This window comes from Canariomyces notabilis (assembly GCF_033297395.1).
Source record: "Canariomyces notabilis strain CBS 508.74 unplaced genomic scaffold N656scaffold_24, whole genome shotgun sequence".
Taxonomy (NCBI): domain Eukaryota; kingdom Fungi; phylum Ascomycota; class Sordariomycetes; order Sordariales; family Chaetomiaceae; genus Canariomyces; species Canariomyces notabilis.
Genome location: NW_027041846.1, coordinates 477,043 through 494,161, shown reverse-complemented (window position 1 = coordinate 494,161; position 17,119 = coordinate 477,043). Strand labels below are relative to the sequence as shown.

The window sequence follows — 17,119 nt, the reverse complement described above, 5'->3', positions numbered from 1 at the left end:
CGTCGATGGCGGAGCGAGGTTTCGGGGATCTCGTAGATCCTAGCAGCTTTTCGTACGGAGAGCTGGGCGTCTTTTTGAAGACCTTTAAGCGCAAGAATTATACGCCTTGATTGAGTTGGGTGGTTGTAAGAGGCAAAAAAGTGCGCCACTCGTTATGCTGCGCCACTCGTTATGCAAGTACGTTATATATATATGTAATATTTGATAGGTATGGAAAACCTAGGTAGGTATATACAGTATTTAAACTCGCTTACCCCTGTCCCTAGGACTCTTTAGCATCCACTGTTGGTGTTCTCATTGTTATCCTTCAGAATGAAACACCAGCACTACCTAATAAGGTGGTGGGGGATTAGTACAGTACATATTGCGGTTTGGATATTGATATTGGATGCAAGTCAAGTGCAAGCGGGCTGGAGACCAGCTTGAAAAACAACATGTACATACTGTCAGCATCATGTGGACGGTAATAAACGTGCAGGCTATCTATGCAGTTGGGTAAAGGAGATGTGCTTGAGCGGCCGCTAGCGCCAACAGTGCAACGCGTACACACATCCAAGGACCATGTCTTCTTAGTGCTTATCGCGAACCACATAATCTGAGGCCATTTCGCCAAGATCCTCCTTGACGACCTCCCCGTTAACCTTGTAAGTGGCAACGTCAAGCAAGATGAACACCATGCGGCTGGGGCGCTCCTCGTCGAGATTCTTCCACGTGTGCATGCAGCATCGGTTGACGCCTGATTCGAAGGTATACAGATTAATACCGTGGCAGTAGATGAAAGAAATGTATAGGTAGCTAAGAGGAGGTCGGCACTACTGACGTCCCCGGGTAGCATAACCTTGCTCTCGCCGCTGTCAAGCGACAGGAGGAACCTGCGCCCAACTCCCTACGATGCCATAGTCAATCCAGTCAACATGGCCCGGTGCGGCGGTGACTCGATTCCAGGGGCAAAGTCAACCAATCGAACGACACTACCATTAGGAATGTGAATTCCAGGCTACTAGTACTAGTAAGGTCAGTACAGCGATTTGATGTGAGATCGGTCAGCACGTACTAAAAGGACTGGATTGGAAGGATGAGGAGGGATTCAATGGCGCAAAAAGATATCACATAGAGCCAACAGGCAACTGAAAAGGCAAAAGGATCTGGAACATAGAGAAAGGATACGAATTACAGAGCTCATACCTCGGCGTTATCCCTCGCATATTTCATATCCTTGTCGTCGTTCATGTCGACTGGAGTCTCGGCAGTGCTGTAGATGATGTTCCCAACACCCGGCCTCCCGCCAACACCCTGTGGTGGTCACCGGTGTCATCCACAACAAAAACACCCTTGCCATCCTTATTACGGGAGGTGATAAAACGGCGTGAAGCCCGAAGACCTGGAGCTGGAAACCCAGTAAGAGGAGTAAAAGAAGACATGGCTTTGCGCGTTCCATAGCTTCGTACAGGCTCAGCACAATGCGGACGAACTGTAGATACCTGTGTCCATAGACACGCAATTGCTGCTTGAGAGGGTTATCCTTATTAAGAGGGCCGTGTTGGACTCAAGACTCGGCCCAGAAGCGCCCTGTTTTTGCCAATCGGGATGCAAGCAGGGGTGTCCGAGGGTGCATTGGGTCAGGCAACCGGGGCCGGTAACCGCCAACAACAAGCCCAAGCCCGGGGTCTCCGACTGCCGCATGTCAGCAGATGCAGTGTTGGGAGACCGAGTGTTGATGTTGGTCCATATTCCGAGGGCACCTAGTACCAGTTAGTAATCATCTCAACCACCTCCTTGCGCCAATATCTCCGCGCCATCCAGTCTTCTCCCTCCCTCAGATTCAACTGTCTTCGTCGCTATGTCCTTGATCAAGGCTGTGCGAAAACAACCAAACCGAAAGGCACCACCCTTCTTGTCACCGACATGTCTCCAAAACGCCCATTCAAGGCAGTGATAGCCGGAGGAGGCATCGCTGGCTTGACGCTGGCCAACATGCTCGAGAAGTTCGGGCTGGATTACATTCTCTTAGAAGCCCACGATGAAATCGCCCCTGCGGCAGGTGCTGCAATCGGTCTTATGCCAAATGGCTCCTTCATCTTGGACCAGTTAGGCCTATACGACCCGATCCGGGCGATTGCGGGCGACGCCGACCTGGAGGAATCCTACATCCGCGACCCGGATGGCCGACCAGTTGGTGGCTTGAAGCACATGATGTACCATCAACAAAAACGGTAGGCTTCTTCTGACAAAGAAGGGTTTTGTGCGCGCCTGCTAATAATGGAATGAACAGACACGGCTATCCGATGCTGTTCTTCAATAGACAGTGGTGCCTCAAAGAGCTGTACGATCAGCTGAAGCACAAAAAACGAGTGCATCTCAAAAGTCGGGTCAGCCAGATCGACCAAACCGTTGACGGCGTCCGGGTCACGACCGAAGACGGCAGGGTCTTCACAGGGACCCTTGTTATCGGAACAGACGGCATCCACAGCCGTGTCCGTCAAGAGATGCGTCGGATTGCAAACGCGAATCACCCGGGGTACTTTGATCCAGACGAGGAAGACAAGGTCCCGTGCTCTTATATGTGCAGCTTTGGTATCGCCCAGCATGTCGAGGGGTGGCCCGGCAGTGAGCAGTGCTTCACGACAGGGAAAGGAAAGTCGTTCCTTGTCTTATCTGGGCCCGGGCGAAGAGTTTACTGGTTCCTGTTCGTCAAGCTGCCCAAGATCAAGTATGGCAAGGAAATCCCGAGCTACTCGAAAGAGGACGAGGCGGTCTTTGTGAAGGAACACGGGCATCTGAAAATCAGGGAGAACCTGACATTTGACCAGGTGTATGCCAAGCGCATGACCTCGACACTGACTCCCCTCCACGAGGTTGTCTTCAAGAAGTGGTTCTTTGGCCGGATGCTCACAATCGGGGACTCGGCACACAAGGTGAGACATTATGCAAGAGCAAGAAATGCCGGAACAGTTAGCAGCTGACCTATCCGCCTCCTGAAACCAGCCGAATCCGCTCGGGGGAATGGGCGCAAATGCCGCGATCGAGTCTTGCGCTGAGGTCTTGAACGCTCTGATAGACCTCAAGAACTCGCGTCCCGCTGGACTAGACAATCTCACACAGAACGAGGTTAAGACCGTCTTCCGCCGCGTGCAGCAGAGTCGACATGAGCGAGCCGTCTTCGTTGTCTCGTTTTCCCACAGGGTACAAACCCTCATGGCGCAGGAAAACCCCATTATTGGTCTCCTCTTTCTCAGAGTTCTGGTACCGCTCGCGGGGCAACACAACTTCTTCCGCGACCTCTCGGACCGAACCTTCGGCTGCTCGCGGATCAAGCACCTCCCCCTGCCCTCGCGTCCACGCGTGATTCCGTACGTTCACGACCTCCCGGCCAAGCCGCTCGGCAGCTTCCCCAAGCACATGGTGCGGGTCCTGTTCAGCGTCGGCATGGTGATGTTGCTCTACGCCGCTCACTACCTGACGCCGAACCCAATACCCGGCCCGTCGGCGAACTGGTTCCAGAGGACGACCACTACGTGGCCCGCCAATCCCACCACATGGCTGTCCCGCATTGGCACCGCCGAAGAAACCGGGCGCACCCTCCGGCTCGTCTACCCTCTCGCACAAACCCTCTCCCCGCTCCTCATATTCCTCGTCGAGGGGTACCGCATAGGGCGACAAAACACTCTCCTCTCGCTGCCCATCCTGTTCACAGCCGCATTACAGTACTACGGCCTGCCGCGCGTCCTCCCCATCTATGCCATCCTCAGCGCATGGCAAGTCGACCAGACTCCGGCCGACCGCGCCGTGCGGGTTGAGGTGGCGCGGGTGTTTGTTCCGTCGCTCGTCCTCAGCCAGGTCATCCCATTGTTGCTGAATTCGACGACAGGTTTTCCGGAAAAGGAAGGCTTGGGCTGGCGAGTGAAGGGCCTGCAAATCCTTCCGGCCGTGCTATTTGCCGCCATGACGGCCGGGCTGAGCAGGTGGTTCGCCAAGAGCACGCCCGACGACGAGCACGAACGCGACAAGCACCCGGAGTGGTACACCACCGACGACATCAAGCACCTGCGGAGGGCATATCACTTTGTCTTTGTGCTCCAGGCGGCCGCGCACATCGGGTTGCTACTTAACATGACGTGGGACCGCGACGGAAAATTTGGATTTGGATTGGACTTGGCGAATTTGATGGTACCCCTCCACCGTGTTTATGAATGGGTTTGGCTGGACCTCATGGGTGCGCGACTTGACGTGCTGCTGGGCTCCCTCGCGGTTGCCTGTCACAATCTGAATGTTGTCTGGCAGCTCCGCTGTCAGGGTTATGTTGGAACGCGCAAGGCTGTCATGGCGGGGCTGTCGATCGCGCTAGGCCACGTGCTAGTAGGGCCCGGCGCGCCTTGGGCTGCACTGTGGAGTTGGCGGGAGGGCGTCATTGCGGGGGTGTCCGTAGCTTAGGTAATCACGAAAAAGGATGTCTTTGATGCAGGATGCTTAGAAGGTGCTATCGGCTTACACCTCGAGCCTATCTATCTCAGCTAATGAACAGAATGGTGTGCTTCTGGTTCTTTCTGATTGAGGTGACGTACGGTCTATGCTGAAAGGAAATTGGAACTGATATACGGGCATAGCACTTTGTTTGTGAGTCGTACTAGGGAGGGGAGTGCGGTCCTCTTAGGGGGGTTAGTGTGGGGCCATGCATAGCCCTAACCCTGGCCCTCATGCTTCTTAGTGTACATACAGTCCCCCCTTGTTTGTCCGTTAGCGTGGTACATGGGGTGGATCTGGGCAAGAAAACGGAAAAGTGAGGTCCAGGTCGAAGATTCAAGGTGGAAAAGTCCAGGGTTATTGTCAGCCTGAAAACGGGTCTGTGTACCAGATCCGCGTGGTTCGATTGGCCAAAGTCCATGTAGCTCTGGGCTGTGGTTGGGTAGAAAAAATGGAGCAGGTTCCGCGCTAACAAACAAACAAGGGTTGAACTGTACACCACACCACTGCCATTGTTCAGCACGTTCACGCCCACCACTTACACGCCCAACTACAGTGCCCTGACTGCAATGCTGTAACTGCGTGCTGATCCAACTGTAAGTAATGCCTGATTATATAGATTTCAATTGAACTGAAAGAATCTGACTTGCAATGATCTAACTGCAATGACCTGACTGTATGACCTGACTGCGACGAATTTGACTACGACGAATTTGACTACGACGAATCGTTGTTCTGATGAACTACTTGCAATTGAGTGAACGCCGTTGTTGTACGGGTTGAGGAAAGCTGGGAAGAATGGGTGGTATATTCTGTGGTTGGAAGTGGCCTGAAGGTTCAAAGTTCAAGATGCCCCGCAGGTCACAAGAAATACAGGAAAAACAATGCAGTGGCTCCTGCCACTTTACAGGGTGTGGTTGTACCTGGCAAAGTGGTCTGGGTAATGGCGTGAGTGTATAGGCCGGTTTAGGGTTTTATGTGGGACTGCTCCCCCTAAGAGGACCGCACTGCCCCCCTAGTACGACTCCTACAATGTAGAAAGGGATCGGTTCAACGTATCGCTTATTGTCTGGAATCCGAGGTGTAAGGAAGCAAAATCCACCTTACCTTATCTAGGAGAAGATGGTGTGCCTGGTTGATTGACAAATTGGCCTGGGGAAGCTCCGAAGGTGGCTGTCTGCCAAGAGTCCTAGGCTGCGACCGCTGTAATTATCTCGCGTCTTGTGTCCCCTTTCCCGAACATCATTTTTCAAGTTATTCAGCACAAGAAGAGCAGACAAGACACCATCAGCAACACATCACAGACATAAAGCACAGCCCTACTCTATTGCGGTTCTTGCCATTACGAGGAAATGAAGCATCGCCGGGATAGCGGTGATGGTAATAGCAGTGGTAATGGTCCTCCAAAGCGGAGGTCCGCCAGGTTGCTAGAAAAAACAGCCTCAGAACTACGAAAAGAACAGCTATGTCAAGGTTGCTTAGCCATTCCGTCCCTACGACTTCATCCAACAGACAGTTACTCCGATGGTATCCTCCTTTCTCGGCCATTGTCTGAACTCCTGGAAGAAGCCATGCAAGGGTGTCAGGGCTGTCTATTTTTCTGCCTCCAGCTTATCAGGTTCAAAGTCGGGTTCAAAGACGTGTCTCAGTTAGGCATCCTTAGGGGCACACCTGTTGCCGGGCGGCTTGTCGAGCTTAGTCAATCGTATGCAGTCAAACTAGGATCAGCAATCCTCAAATTACGACTCTTGGTCGAACCATGGCCTGAAATCCCCCTCGAAGCCTGCGAGGTTCCGAGGAGCGATACCTTGATGCTTAATGCTGGGCAGCGGCGGTCAACCGACCCGACGGTTCTGGAGGGAACAGCGAGCTTCTCGAGTCCGTTCGCGGATGAGGATTCATGGAATCATGGTGGAAGGTGTGAACAGATACCTCGACTGGTAACCCCAGATCCCACCTCGGACGAGACTCTTGCGATTATATCGTTGTGGATGCGAAGATGTTCCAAGCACGCCACCTGCAGGCCTGTCGTCAACCAGCCACTGCCAACTCGAGTTCTGGAGCTTTCTCCTACATCGAGGCACAAGTTGATCGAAACTCGTGGCTTGTTTGGTCAATATGTGATCCTCAGTCATTGCTGGGGTTCTTCTGACAACATGTACAAGACAACCAAGGATAAGCTGCCGGCGCTTCAACAACAACTCGACACGGGCGCCCTTTCTCGAAACTTCCAAGACGCAATCCTCTTCACGCAGAGGCTGGGTTTCAAGTATCTCTGGATCGATGCGTTGTGCATCGTGCAGGATGACCCCGCTGATTGGGAGAAGGAAGCGTCGTCTATGGGAGACTACTACAATCGCTCGGCCCTGATGCTGTCGGCGGCTGCAGCGCCTGATCACGCGAGTGGCTTTCTTCATCATCGCCCTCAGGGCCTCTCTCCGTCTTTTGGTACTGATCGCTGGTTCTACGTACGGCCGCAGATTCTCCAAGAATACGCCCTCGATCTCATGCCCATCTCCAAGCGAGCGTGGACAATGCAGGAGAGATACCTCGCGCCAAGGGTTATTCATTTCTTACCGGACCAAGTCTTTTTCGAATGTGGCAACTCCAGCTATTCCGAAGGCTACTTCAAGAACAACATGGCAGAGTCAAACTTTTTTTCCAAGCTGAGGATCCAAAAATACATTGAGCCAGATTTATGTCTGGCCGAGGACAGGAAGCGGACGCCAAACATGGACCCAGCACCGTCACGGTGGCTAGGGCAGTTTCACTACGACATGTGGTACGAATGCGTCCGAATGTTTACTTCAAGGAACATTACATTCCATTCGGACCGGATGCCTGCCATCGCCGGCCTCGCGAAAAAGTTCTCTCACCCAAACGCAGGGGCGTATCTCGCTGGCCACTGGGAGAACGATCTTTTCCGAAGTCTGTGCTGGACCTCGACGACGCGAGGACGGCGGGGAAGGTCTGGCGGAGAATCTAAAACACCGCAGGCGGTTATGAAGTATCGGGGCCCCAGTTGGAGTTGGGTGAGCGCGGATTCCGCTGTCGACATGTCTACAGGATCCCTGTTCCTTGAATATCGCCGAGGGGCTTCCCAGGTCGGCATCGCAGAGGCTCAGCATTGGAAAGGCAAATACTGCCCGCAGCTGATCCGAATGGGACTCCAACCGTCTGAAAACGGCGACCTATTCACTTCTGTAGCAAGCGGGTCGTTTATTGAGATAGAGGGGTGTTGCAGGACGATATTCCTCTCGCCGCGCCCGGTAGGGCCTAGTAAACCCGATGGCCCTGGAGGGGTTCTAATCAAGGAGTTGCATCTCGACTTCTTGAGCCACCCGGAACACCAAGATGATACGAATCAACCGCAGTGGTACTGTTACTTGCAGGAGAGCATGGTTGGTAGGGACGGCACGAGTCTCCGACAGGTTACGATGGTACAGCTTTTCAAGTACCATAGCTCGGACCGCTTCGTCCACGCACTTCTCCTCGAGCGGACAGAGAGCAGCGAGTGCTGCTACCGTCGTATCGGCGTGGCAAGATTGGGAAACTACAATCTTGCCCCTCCATGTCTGCCCGACCAGCGCCGTCGAAGAACTGGGGTTAGATTAGTTGCCTATTTGCATCCTCGAGAAAGAGATGGACAGATGCACGAACTCGAAAATCGAGAATGGGAGCCAGAAAAGTGGGTTAAGAGGAGCCTGAAAGTGATCTAAGACTTGGAGTCATGAGAGGACATAGCTGCAAGGCCCTCAAACTAGGGGCAAATTATCACAAATTAATATCGATCCATGGACGGTGTAGGTCCTGGTGCGATGGGTGTTTCATTGGAGAAGCGTTGGTATCTTTGACACCATCACGCCTGAAATCGAATTGAGTCGGCTCTTGCCTGGACCAAACTGGTAGCCATCGTCTACAAGTTCGCCAAGGGCATAACCAGCCTGCTGAACAGTCAGGGCACTCGCCAGCTCGGTATCAAGCTGGCCGTCGAGGTGGCCATGCAGCCCTCCTGGTCTGGAGCCGTCCCTTCGTGCTCCGCTCGAGCAATGCCATCGGCATCATAATGCAGGTCGTCACCACCATCTGGACCGTCCTGGCCGTATTCTTCCTTCCGCAGTTGAAGTTGGACCCTACCAGGGACTACGTCATTGTGGTCCTCGTGGCCATCCAGGGGGGCCTCTCGGTCGTCCTGGTCATCTTGATGGTCCCGTCGTCGACGTTCTCATTCCACTGTGTGCGGTGAACCCTCATCCAAGGCACCATTTGGTGAAGAAGCCGGCAACGGCAACTGGCAGTGCGCAGGGTGAGGGTGCGGGTAATCGAGAGGAACGGGCGGTGGGCAGCTAGGAAAATGGCGAGTCCCCTGTAGGGGAGCGGCCTGGGAGGGTCGAGGACAGCGGCGAGTTAGAGAAGCGGGCTGTGAAGATTGAGGATAAGGGTCAGTGACTAGTTGCGTTTGTCCTTCGTGCCTTACTTCCATTCATCGTGTATTCGATGGTTGCTCCAGGCTCTGGTATCTCGCTGGCTAACAGCATGTCTTCTGAAACCAAACCTAGCAGCCCGCTGTAACAACATTTATGGCATTGTGAGAATGGGGGGCTAGTGAGATAAAGCTGGACAATGGGAGGCCACAGTCAAGTGGTATATTGGTTCCCAAGACCAGGTACCTACAGTGACCAGTGAAACTCGATACAAGGTGAACTCGTTCTAAATCGTCACACCACATAGTATCCATCCTCTCCAACGCTCGATTCCGACTCGGCATCCGAATTCCTTTCTGTAGCCCAGTTCTGCGGTAACCGAGCCAGGTGGCCCATCCACCGGACGGGTAGGGAGTCACTGGCTGGAATCAACCTAGCCATATATTCCCATGCAAGCCCGAGATCCAACAACCGCTGATGCAGGACCTGTGCAAACCAGTTCGCCTGCGAGACGACCAGGCAAAAGGCGAATACCCCTACCGTCAGCGGTATCGCCACCTCCCAGAACAGCAGTTGGAGGCCGGCCCAGTCTAGCCCCGTCGTCCCGCCGCTCATGCTAACGTACGAGGAGACAAAGCTCAGCGGCAGGAACACGGTGGTGACGGTCGTGAAGATGAAGATGGCCCGTGACTTGTCGTCGGCCGTGATCTCGGTTATCTTGCGTACATCCTCCACCATGCGAGAACATTGTGCCAGCATCTGCGAGGTGCGGCGCACGTCCTTGGCCAGACGGGAGATTTGTCGCCCCAGGAGCGCGCGCTCCATGGCGTAGAGCTTGGATCTGCTATTGACCTTGTCGCTCATGTTGCCAGATTCAGATGAACCCTTAAGATGTGACGAGCGCCGGTAGGTGCCGGGGTCGAGTATGAGGGTGAAGGACTGTAGCATTTCCTCCTGCCATTGGTGGAAGTCGTGGATAAGATTCAGCTCGTCGGCCAAGGCGGTGATGCTTAGTATCTGGCGCTTGTCGGGATGGCGGAGGAACTGGGATTTCTGCTCGCTTCATTGTCAGTCTTTTGCGCAGGATACACGTACATCTAGAGTATTCCTGAGCCACGACGCAATCATGGTTCCAGGGCTACGAACCAGATTCCTCAGATATGTTTCGTATAAAGCTGTAGCCTGTTTCCCGTTATGCACCGGCATCTTGAGCAAATTGCACACAATCTGCGCTGCCACATAGTGCGGCCCGACCGAGATTTCGAAACTGTCGGGTTCGTCTTGATTCCCTCCTAGCCCCGCCGCGGAAGAGACCAGGGCTCTTTCTGCCTTCCGGATCTGCCTTTCGGCCTCGCCGCTTAGCTGGAACAAGGTCCGCATCCGCTGTGTCACCTCCGGGCTACTCAGGTACTTCCGACCGTCTTTGTGGACGAGTTCGTCGGCGTACAAATGCGAGATGTCTTGCAGCAGGCAGGGCACGGCGGAGACAAAGGCCACTATGTATGCGAAGGCGTCGACCAGCTCGTGCGGGAGGCCCCGTTTCTCTTTGAACTCATCATCGTGAACCACCCCGTTCTGAATCGCGACCAGCTTGCGCAGCACCGAGACCAGGGCGTCGCGCGAGCCTCGAAGCACCTCGTTATGCCTCTCCAGCCGCCACTCAGCCAGGGCAACACTCAATGGCACTATGTAATGACGCAGCCCGTCGTCCGTTATGGATATCACATTGTGATATTGACGGAGGTGGTTCGTTGCGCTCTCGACCGTGGTGTAAATTGTTCCATTAGCGCAGAGCTCACAATTCGTATCGCTGTCTGCTGTTGCCAGACCTCGGCTTTGGACCTTGTCTTGGCGGATTCGGGTTTGAGATATTATCCATTTGGATTTCCGTTCTTGCTTGGCACTACCACCGACGCTAGGGTCCGGAGACCCGGCGCCGACGTATTCGGACCTCGTATATCGCGGTAGGACCTAGGCAGAGGAAGGATAAAGTCAGCAAGAGCGCTGTAACTGCAAACGTGCACTTGGATCTGGTGTTGAAGGGAATAGTAACGGCAGGCTTTACTTTGATAACCTTCGCCAAGTTGCCAAAATACCTCAGGATCAGGGCTACTTCAAAATCGACCGAGACAAACGATTCCAGCGTCAAGATGGCGACCTTGAAGTACTCCTCCGTTACCCTCAACATTTCGTCATCAACCAGCGGCGAATGGCTTCTCCATGACCCACTCCCCTTTGCTGGGTTCCATACTCGCTGCGTAAACTCGGCGAAGGTGAGCGGTTCCGTCTCCTGACCCTTAACGGCGGCACCGAAGGCCTTGTGAAAGACCTTAAACAGCCCGCTTGACGTGTTTAGATTGGTGCTAGTCGGATCCTCACCGCCGTTCAGGAGGTGTAGTCTCTTTTCCGTTTGCCTTATGCCTTCACTGAAACCGTAGTCGAAATTCTTGGCCTTTCCGCTGCCGCCGTCTTGCTTCGTTATCCAGCTGAAGAACTCGGGAACTTTTCGGTTGAGTTCAGGCAGGTCGGGTTGGGGTGATGCTGTATGGTATTCAAATCAGATGACAGAAATAAGTACTGACCGTGCTGCGATAGCAAATCATTTTAGCGGGGAGGACTGGATGCGTACCCGTAGGTTCTGGTTCCGGATTCAAAAAGAGGAAGTTGCCTTCGCCCTGGTGTCCTTCCATCTTCGCCCCGTGTTGCGACCCTGTTCGGCTACATGTAGTATTGTCTGCTTCCATGTCTGTCTCTTCTCCTACTTTCAGCCTAGGGTCGTTGCGATCACTTGAACTCTCGTTGCCGGCATCCTCCGAGTCCTCGGACGAAATGGAAGCGCTGCGGGACGGCTTTGAAGGAGTGAGACGATCCAGAGAGATTTCTATCAAGGGCAGCTCATCCTGTTTCTGTATGTTCGGCCACGTTTCTTGGGTAATTTCTTGACCGTCAGGCAGGCGGAGGTGAAGAATATATCCTTCCACATCGTCTTGCCCCGCCCTTCTCAGCCGATCAATGATTGCAGCTTGCAATTCCTGTACATTATTAGGCTCGCTGTGGGTCTGGGGAACTGGAAGATGGTGGCGTCAGTGAGATACTTGCATAGAAAGTCTTGCGGTTTGAGGCCGGGATGTAAAAAGACCTCTGCGACTGGTCAATCGCGCGGATGCCTCGGTCGCCGTTCTGATGGTGCGGGATCTCGTCACGAATCTTTATGACATGGCCCTCAAGCTCATCTCGTGAAAGGCTTCCGTACGTAAGAATGCCTAGTTCATGGGTTAGACAATCCAGAAATCTCCACGGTTGCGATATATCTTCAGGGCCTAGACTTACATGTACCGGCCAGCAGTACCCACGTCTGCCGGACCCAAAGGACCGGATAAGCTCTTCGTTGAGACCAGCCGTCACCGAGATCGGCATGTGTGCCGATGGACCCAAATGCGTCACGAAGTCTTCGCTCTTGGCAAACTTCCTCTTCCTCCTTTCGAGCCTCTACTTTGTAGGGGAATGAGTGGAGACCCGGGATGGAAGCGAACGATACACAGCCGTTCAACTCGTCAGAGGAATCGCCGTCGCATCTAAGCACGGTTCCAGGCCTGATGTACCAGTCTTCATCGCGTTTCTCTGACCTAATGGAGTTGAGTAGATGTCCTACGAGGTGACGAGACTTCGGATTCATCGGTAATTCGAACATTGAGATATCCTAAATGTGATGATCATGATTGATGTATTTAGAACGGAGTCAAATGCCAGATGAAGCGTAAAAGGGCTCACCTCAAACTCTCTGAAGCTCATGGTTTTCCTCGTGACGTGTCTGCATGGTTAGTGTGAGAATTGCTAGTACCGGACACAATGACCGATACGAGTTGACTAAGGCATAAGGGTAGTACCTACAGCCACGTCATGTAGTGTTGCGTCTGCGTGTGCTCCAAAGATGCGCGAGAACTGCGCGCCCGCCGAACCAATTCCAATGGAGCTGTACCATACGTAACCAGCTCTTGCCGGTAGATTTGGGCTGAACTAATCTGGATGGGTAGCGGGTTTGAAGCAGCAGTCCCGTCACCCAGAACGGTCTGACGGCGGAGAAGGGAAAGTGGCGGATCTGTCAAGCTCTTGGTTCTGCAAACCACCACCAATCCCTTTCTCAAGACTCTTTTTCGTGCCTGTCTCAGACCAACGTCACTTGCGTCCTCGTTAGAAAAAGACTCGGAACTACTCGACGAGAGTTCGAATTTGCTCGAGAGCTGTGAGTCACCCGACTCGGACTTGCTCGAAATCTTCGAGGAGTGACTCAAAACTCTCGAGTGACTTCGAGCCCTTTTCCGAGTCGAAAGGTCTGAACTTGAGTCGTCATCTTCGTCTTTTTCGGAGCTGCTAGAGCTGCTTCTTTGATGCTTTGGTAGCTTCCATGATAGGTTGACGGGCCCTGTCGCCCGGGAGTCTGGTTTTGGGATGGTTTCCTTCTGAGAGCGCTGCCCGAATAGAGTAGAGAGTACTGACCCTTTCTTACGCTGTGGAGGGGTCTTCTCAACTGGATTGACTGAGATGATTAGCTGCGCGTGAGATCTAGAAGTTGGGGACGGGTCACCTGTTACTACCGGAAGTTGCCGCTGAGTTGGTGGATTTGTCCAAGTACCTGGCCGGAGTGGGGGCATGCCGTGCCACATTCTTGCCGGCCTAGAAGCCGGAGGCGGTCCAGGCGGAGGCGGAGGCATCATGGGCCACATATGCATGGTGATGGGCATGTCCGGCTCAATGACCTTTTCCCATACAGTGGGGAGGATAACCTCTCCACTTGGCCCGATCAAATCATAGTGTCCCTTCTGCACATGAGGACCGATTACATCGACGTGTAGAAAGGCTTGTTTGATGAGCTCCTCCATCCCCTGCAAGTTGAAGGTATCGAAAGTCAGTAAGGTACATTATCTTCTGGACACGGTTTAAATGGTAAGGACAAGGTACATTGGAAAGATAGATAGCCTTACTTGCCATGTTGAAGCGTCAGCGAAGGGGAAGGTAAACTTTCTCCCCACAGCGTCTTTGAACTTGATTGTCGAGCTCGCCTTGGCCGTTTCCTTATCTCTTGTGACCTCGGCCCTAACCTCCTCGAACAACTTCTTTTTGAAGGCTTCCTCTTCTCTCTTCTTCTCCTCGTCAAATTCCGGCCACATTCGCATTGACACAAGCCAACCGGGTTTGACGTAGAGGTCCCAGACAGAAGGAAGGATAACGCTCCCGTCAGGCGCGACGAGGTCGTAGCGGCCAGCCTCAATGTGAGGCCCAATTCCGTTGATGTGACCACAGGCTTGCTGGATCAGTTCTTCCATTCCCTACATGCCGGACTCGAAATCAGCTTATACCCAGTCCCAGCACCAGTACTGGGCTCACACTCACATGCCACGTTTTGGCGATCTTGAAGGGGAATGCTAGTTTCCGCCTGGTGGGATCTTTAAGGAAAATCAGCCCGTCGTCAGGTCGACTGGTGGAAGAAGCCAAATCCTGCTGGAATTCGTCTCTACGGGGTTGGGCTCGACTTTGCTTCAGGTTGTGCGTGATAGGATGGTGTTGTTCTCCTCTCTGCAGATTCTTAGTGTCCGGGTCGTGGATATTACTAGTATCGCCCCAAGAGCTCTGGCCAGATAAAACCGACCCATTGTCATTCTCTTCAGCCATTTTCTCCTTGTGATTCGGATATGCGTGTGACCGTGTGTGGCGATGTCTGAGGTCGGTTTGCCCCCGAAGAAGCCTTGCTCCTGAAGTGGAAGAATTTGGTGAGGGGGCAATGCAGGCTACCCGAATATATGAGGCACACCTGCAGGACTTGACCAGACATCGTCGGGCTTCTCGGGGAGTCTCTCTCGGTGTTATAATGGGTAGGAAGGTGCCAGGCAGCCTACTTCCGCAAGCGGTTAGCACACACACCTTAGCTAAGGCAGCGCTCGCAATCTCTCTCCTCTAAGACTAGAGAATGGCATCTGACAGCCTGTCGGCAAAGAATAAATCACAATACCCTAGTGGGCAAGATATGCAGGATAGAACTTGCAGACATCGAGTGACGAAGGTGATTCATCAACGTATTAAGGGATATCGGAAATTCTTTGTTAGTGCGTAGACGAGGCCCTAGCCACGTAGGCCTAACTTGCGAGTTCGAATATTCTTCTTCAAGATGACAGTCAGGTAGCTCCTATTATGATTATCGCAGTCAAGGCCTTTGTTTCCCCTTCTCCTCATAAAACTCGGAAACCCACCTCTCCATATTATCCGCCACCTCCCCCACCAGCTTCTTGACCCCTTCATTCACCTGCCAGTTCGGCTGGTACAGGTCCGAGCAATGCGTGCCCCCCTTGACCAGCCTCACCGGCAGCTGCTCGGTGCTCTTGACGGGGCCACCCGGTCTAAAGATGGACGAGAGCGTGGCATCACGCCAGGGATCCCGCTCCCCGTTGGTGTGCATCGCCCGCGTCGTGTTGGTCACGTCCCACCCGCCGGTCCACTTGTTGACGTCGCGGGCACGCTTACCATGTGCGAGGCTGTACATTGCTTTGCCGTTGACACGGGGGAACAGCAAGGGGCACTGGTTGCGCCAGTATTCCGGGTCGACCAGCCGCGAGGCGATGGACGGTCGAGTGATGGGGGCGCCATCCTGCCACCATTCGAAGCTTTTCCAGTTGTGAGCGGTAAGTCTTAGCAGGCATCTCTTTGGAACGGATAACTCACGGCTCGTTGCAGAGCATCCACCACCATTGGCGGTTCACCCAGTTGCCTGATGACAGGTCCTTGTAGGCTACGTTATTGGGGTCCTGGTTCTTGAAGCAGTTCGTGTTGTTCTGACCCTTCCATTCCGGGTAGTCGGCCGCCCCTTCACAGACTGGGTCGCACTGTTAGATGGCTAGGAGAGAGAATATGGGAATGGGAGAGACATACAGCCTGCAACAACTTGTTCCCGCACGTACTTGGCGTAGTTTTCGAGGGCTTTGGTCAGCCCGACGCCTTTGGCCCCCGGGACCGCATTGGTAGAGTTAGGCCAGACCCCTTCGATGTAGTCGCAGAAGCGGTAGTACGGTGAGTATCCCGTACGGTTCTCTGAGTAGAACTGGGTCGACTGCCATTCCCAAGGTCCCCACTCGAGCGCTCTAAAAACGAATGTTAGTTAATACAGTTGACTTCTTTCCTGGACACGACTCACGAAGCGAAATCTTGATCCGTCAGGTCGCCCAGCATGAACTTGTTCTTAAGCTCCCGCTTTTGCTTGGGCGAGCCAATTGTCAAGATCAGATCCACGTAGTTGATGGCTTGCTGAACATCAGAGCTGCAATTGCGCGGCGTGGCCTCCTGCACAGGCACCCAATACTGCCAGAAGTCGCCAACGGCCTCGACAACACCGCTGGAGCTGTAGTAGGCCCAGAAGGTGCCAGGCTCAAGCGCCGCGAGCCAGCCGGCCAGAGCGCCAGAGTAAGAGCCACCCATAAAGATCCAGGGCGCCTGGGTCGCCGAACTGGCTCCAGTGGTATCGAAAGGCGGCACAAAGTTCTTGGCGAAGTAGGTCATGTCCTTGAGCGAGTTGTCAAGCGTGAGATAGCGCAGGTTCTCGACGGTAAGGTTGGCGTACGGCAACGACTCGCCCCAGTAGCGGTGCTCCACCACTACGACGGCGCCACCCGTCCTCTGCGCGAGCAAGCCCGAGAGTCGCGCATCCGTCAGCCAGGTCCGGTTGAAGCCCTCCGCCGTCTGCTCGCCAGGGTTGATCAGGTAGACGGGCGAGCCAGGTCCCTTCCAGTACTGGGTACCGTACCAATACCGCTGCTTGAAGGTGCCGAGGCTGGGGTCCGAGTGGTCAATCAGCTGGTCAAAGGTGCCCCAGCCGTTGAATTCCTCGGCCCGCTTGTTCAGTCGCTCGATATCGGCGTCTTCCGGGCCAATGTCCATGGCGCCGTGGTGAAAGGCGGCCGTGGCCAGCCCGGCCAGCGACAGAGCTGCAGCAACGCACCTGGGCAGCCGCATCTTGGACAGAGGGTACCAACTGGAGAACGGAAGCGACGGACGGAGGCCAACGCAGTGAGGAATAGCATCAGAAAGATGCAGGGCGTTGACTCATTTTAAATAAAATGGTCGCACGCGAGCTCGCGAACCAGAAAGGCGGGACTCGACCCATCTCCAATTCTCCATGGCGGACATGGTTCAAGTTGGAACCACCTAAAAACGGAAGCTGGAAGCAGCCCTGGCGCGGTTCGATATGA

The 17,119-nt window shown here is 53.9% G+C and overlaps 7 protein-coding genes across 7 annotated transcripts; 3 read left to right on the top strand and 4 right to left on the bottom strand.

Annotated features, from left to right (window-relative positions):
• Nucleotides 1-569: 569 nt before the first annotated feature.
• N656DRAFT_791805 (uncharacterized protein) lies at nt 570-1,421 on the bottom strand (the record flags this gene model as incomplete). The annotated part of the gene is made up of 5 exons (XM_064817016.1): nt 570-736; nt 817-872; nt 915-997; nt 1,186-1,242; nt 1,275-1,421. The coding sequence occupies 5 exons, from the start codon at nt 1,419-1,421 to the stop codon at nt 570-572; spliced, it is 510 nt and encodes a 169-aa protein (XP_064667245.1).
• Nucleotides 1,422-1,851: 430 nt separating this feature from the next.
• On the top strand, nt 1,852-4,529 carry N656DRAFT_333861 (FAD/NAD(P)-binding domain-containing protein). The gene is made up of 2 exons (XM_064809280.1): nt 1,852-2,915; nt 2,986-4,529. Exons 1-2 carry the CDS (start codon nt 2,265-2,267, stop codon nt 4,429-4,431), a joined length of 2,097 nt encoding a protein of 698 aa, XP_064667244.1. The 5' UTR covers nt 1,852-2,264; the 3' UTR covers nt 4,432-4,529.
• A 1,923-nt stretch (nt 4,530-6,452) lies between these two features.
• N656DRAFT_715729 (HET-domain-containing protein) lies at nt 6,453-7,499 on the top strand (the record flags this gene model as incomplete). Its single annotated transcript, XM_064812072.1, has 1 exon — nt 6,453-7,499. A coding segment is annotated over one exon (1,047 nt), but the record flags the coding sequence as incomplete, so codon positions are not given.
• A 1,028-nt stretch (nt 7,500-8,527) lies between these two features.
• On the top strand, nt 8,528-8,910 carry N656DRAFT_800888 (uncharacterized protein; the record flags this gene model as incomplete). Its single annotated transcript, XM_064818052.1, has 2 exons — nt 8,528-8,696; nt 8,834-8,910. 2 exons carry the CDS (start codon nt 8,528-8,530, stop codon nt 8,908-8,910), a joined length of 246 nt encoding a protein of 81 aa, XP_064667242.1.
• Nucleotides 8,911-9,061: 151 nt separating this feature from the next.
• N656DRAFT_333619 (uncharacterized protein) lies at nt 9,062-12,273 on the bottom strand. The gene is made up of 6 exons (XM_064809279.1): nt 12,216-12,273; nt 11,981-12,148; nt 11,468-11,917; nt 11,044-11,337; nt 10,032-10,856; nt 9,062-9,938 (listed from the first exon to the last, which is right to left on the bottom strand). The coding sequence occupies exons 2-6, from the start codon at nt 11,984-11,986 to the stop codon at nt 9,180-9,182; spliced, it is 2,334 nt and encodes a 777-aa protein (XP_064667241.1). The 5' UTR covers nt 11,987-12,148; nt 12,216-12,273; the 3' UTR covers nt 9,062-9,179.
• Nucleotides 12,274-13,087: 814 nt separating this feature from the next.
• On the bottom strand, nt 13,088-14,441 carry N656DRAFT_333246 (uncharacterized protein). Its single transcript, XM_064809278.1, has 3 exons — nt 13,868-14,441; nt 13,471-13,768; nt 13,088-13,393 (listed from the first exon to the last, which is right to left on the bottom strand). The coding sequence occupies exons 1-3, from the start codon at nt 14,207-14,209 to the stop codon at nt 13,389-13,391; spliced, it is 645 nt and encodes a 214-aa protein (XP_064667240.1). The 5' UTR covers nt 14,210-14,441; the 3' UTR covers nt 13,088-13,388.
• A 643-nt stretch (nt 14,442-15,084) lies between these two features.
• On the bottom strand, nt 15,085-16,883 carry N656DRAFT_715849 (serine-type peptidase-like protein; the record flags this gene model as incomplete). The annotated part of the gene is made up of 4 exons (XM_064812084.1): nt 15,085-15,541; nt 15,600-15,750; nt 15,807-16,015; nt 16,069-16,883. The coding sequence occupies 4 exons, from the start codon at nt 16,881-16,883 to the stop codon at nt 15,085-15,087; spliced, it is 1,632 nt and encodes a 543-aa protein (XP_064667239.1).
• Between the last annotated feature and the right edge of the window lie 236 nt (nt 16,884-17,119).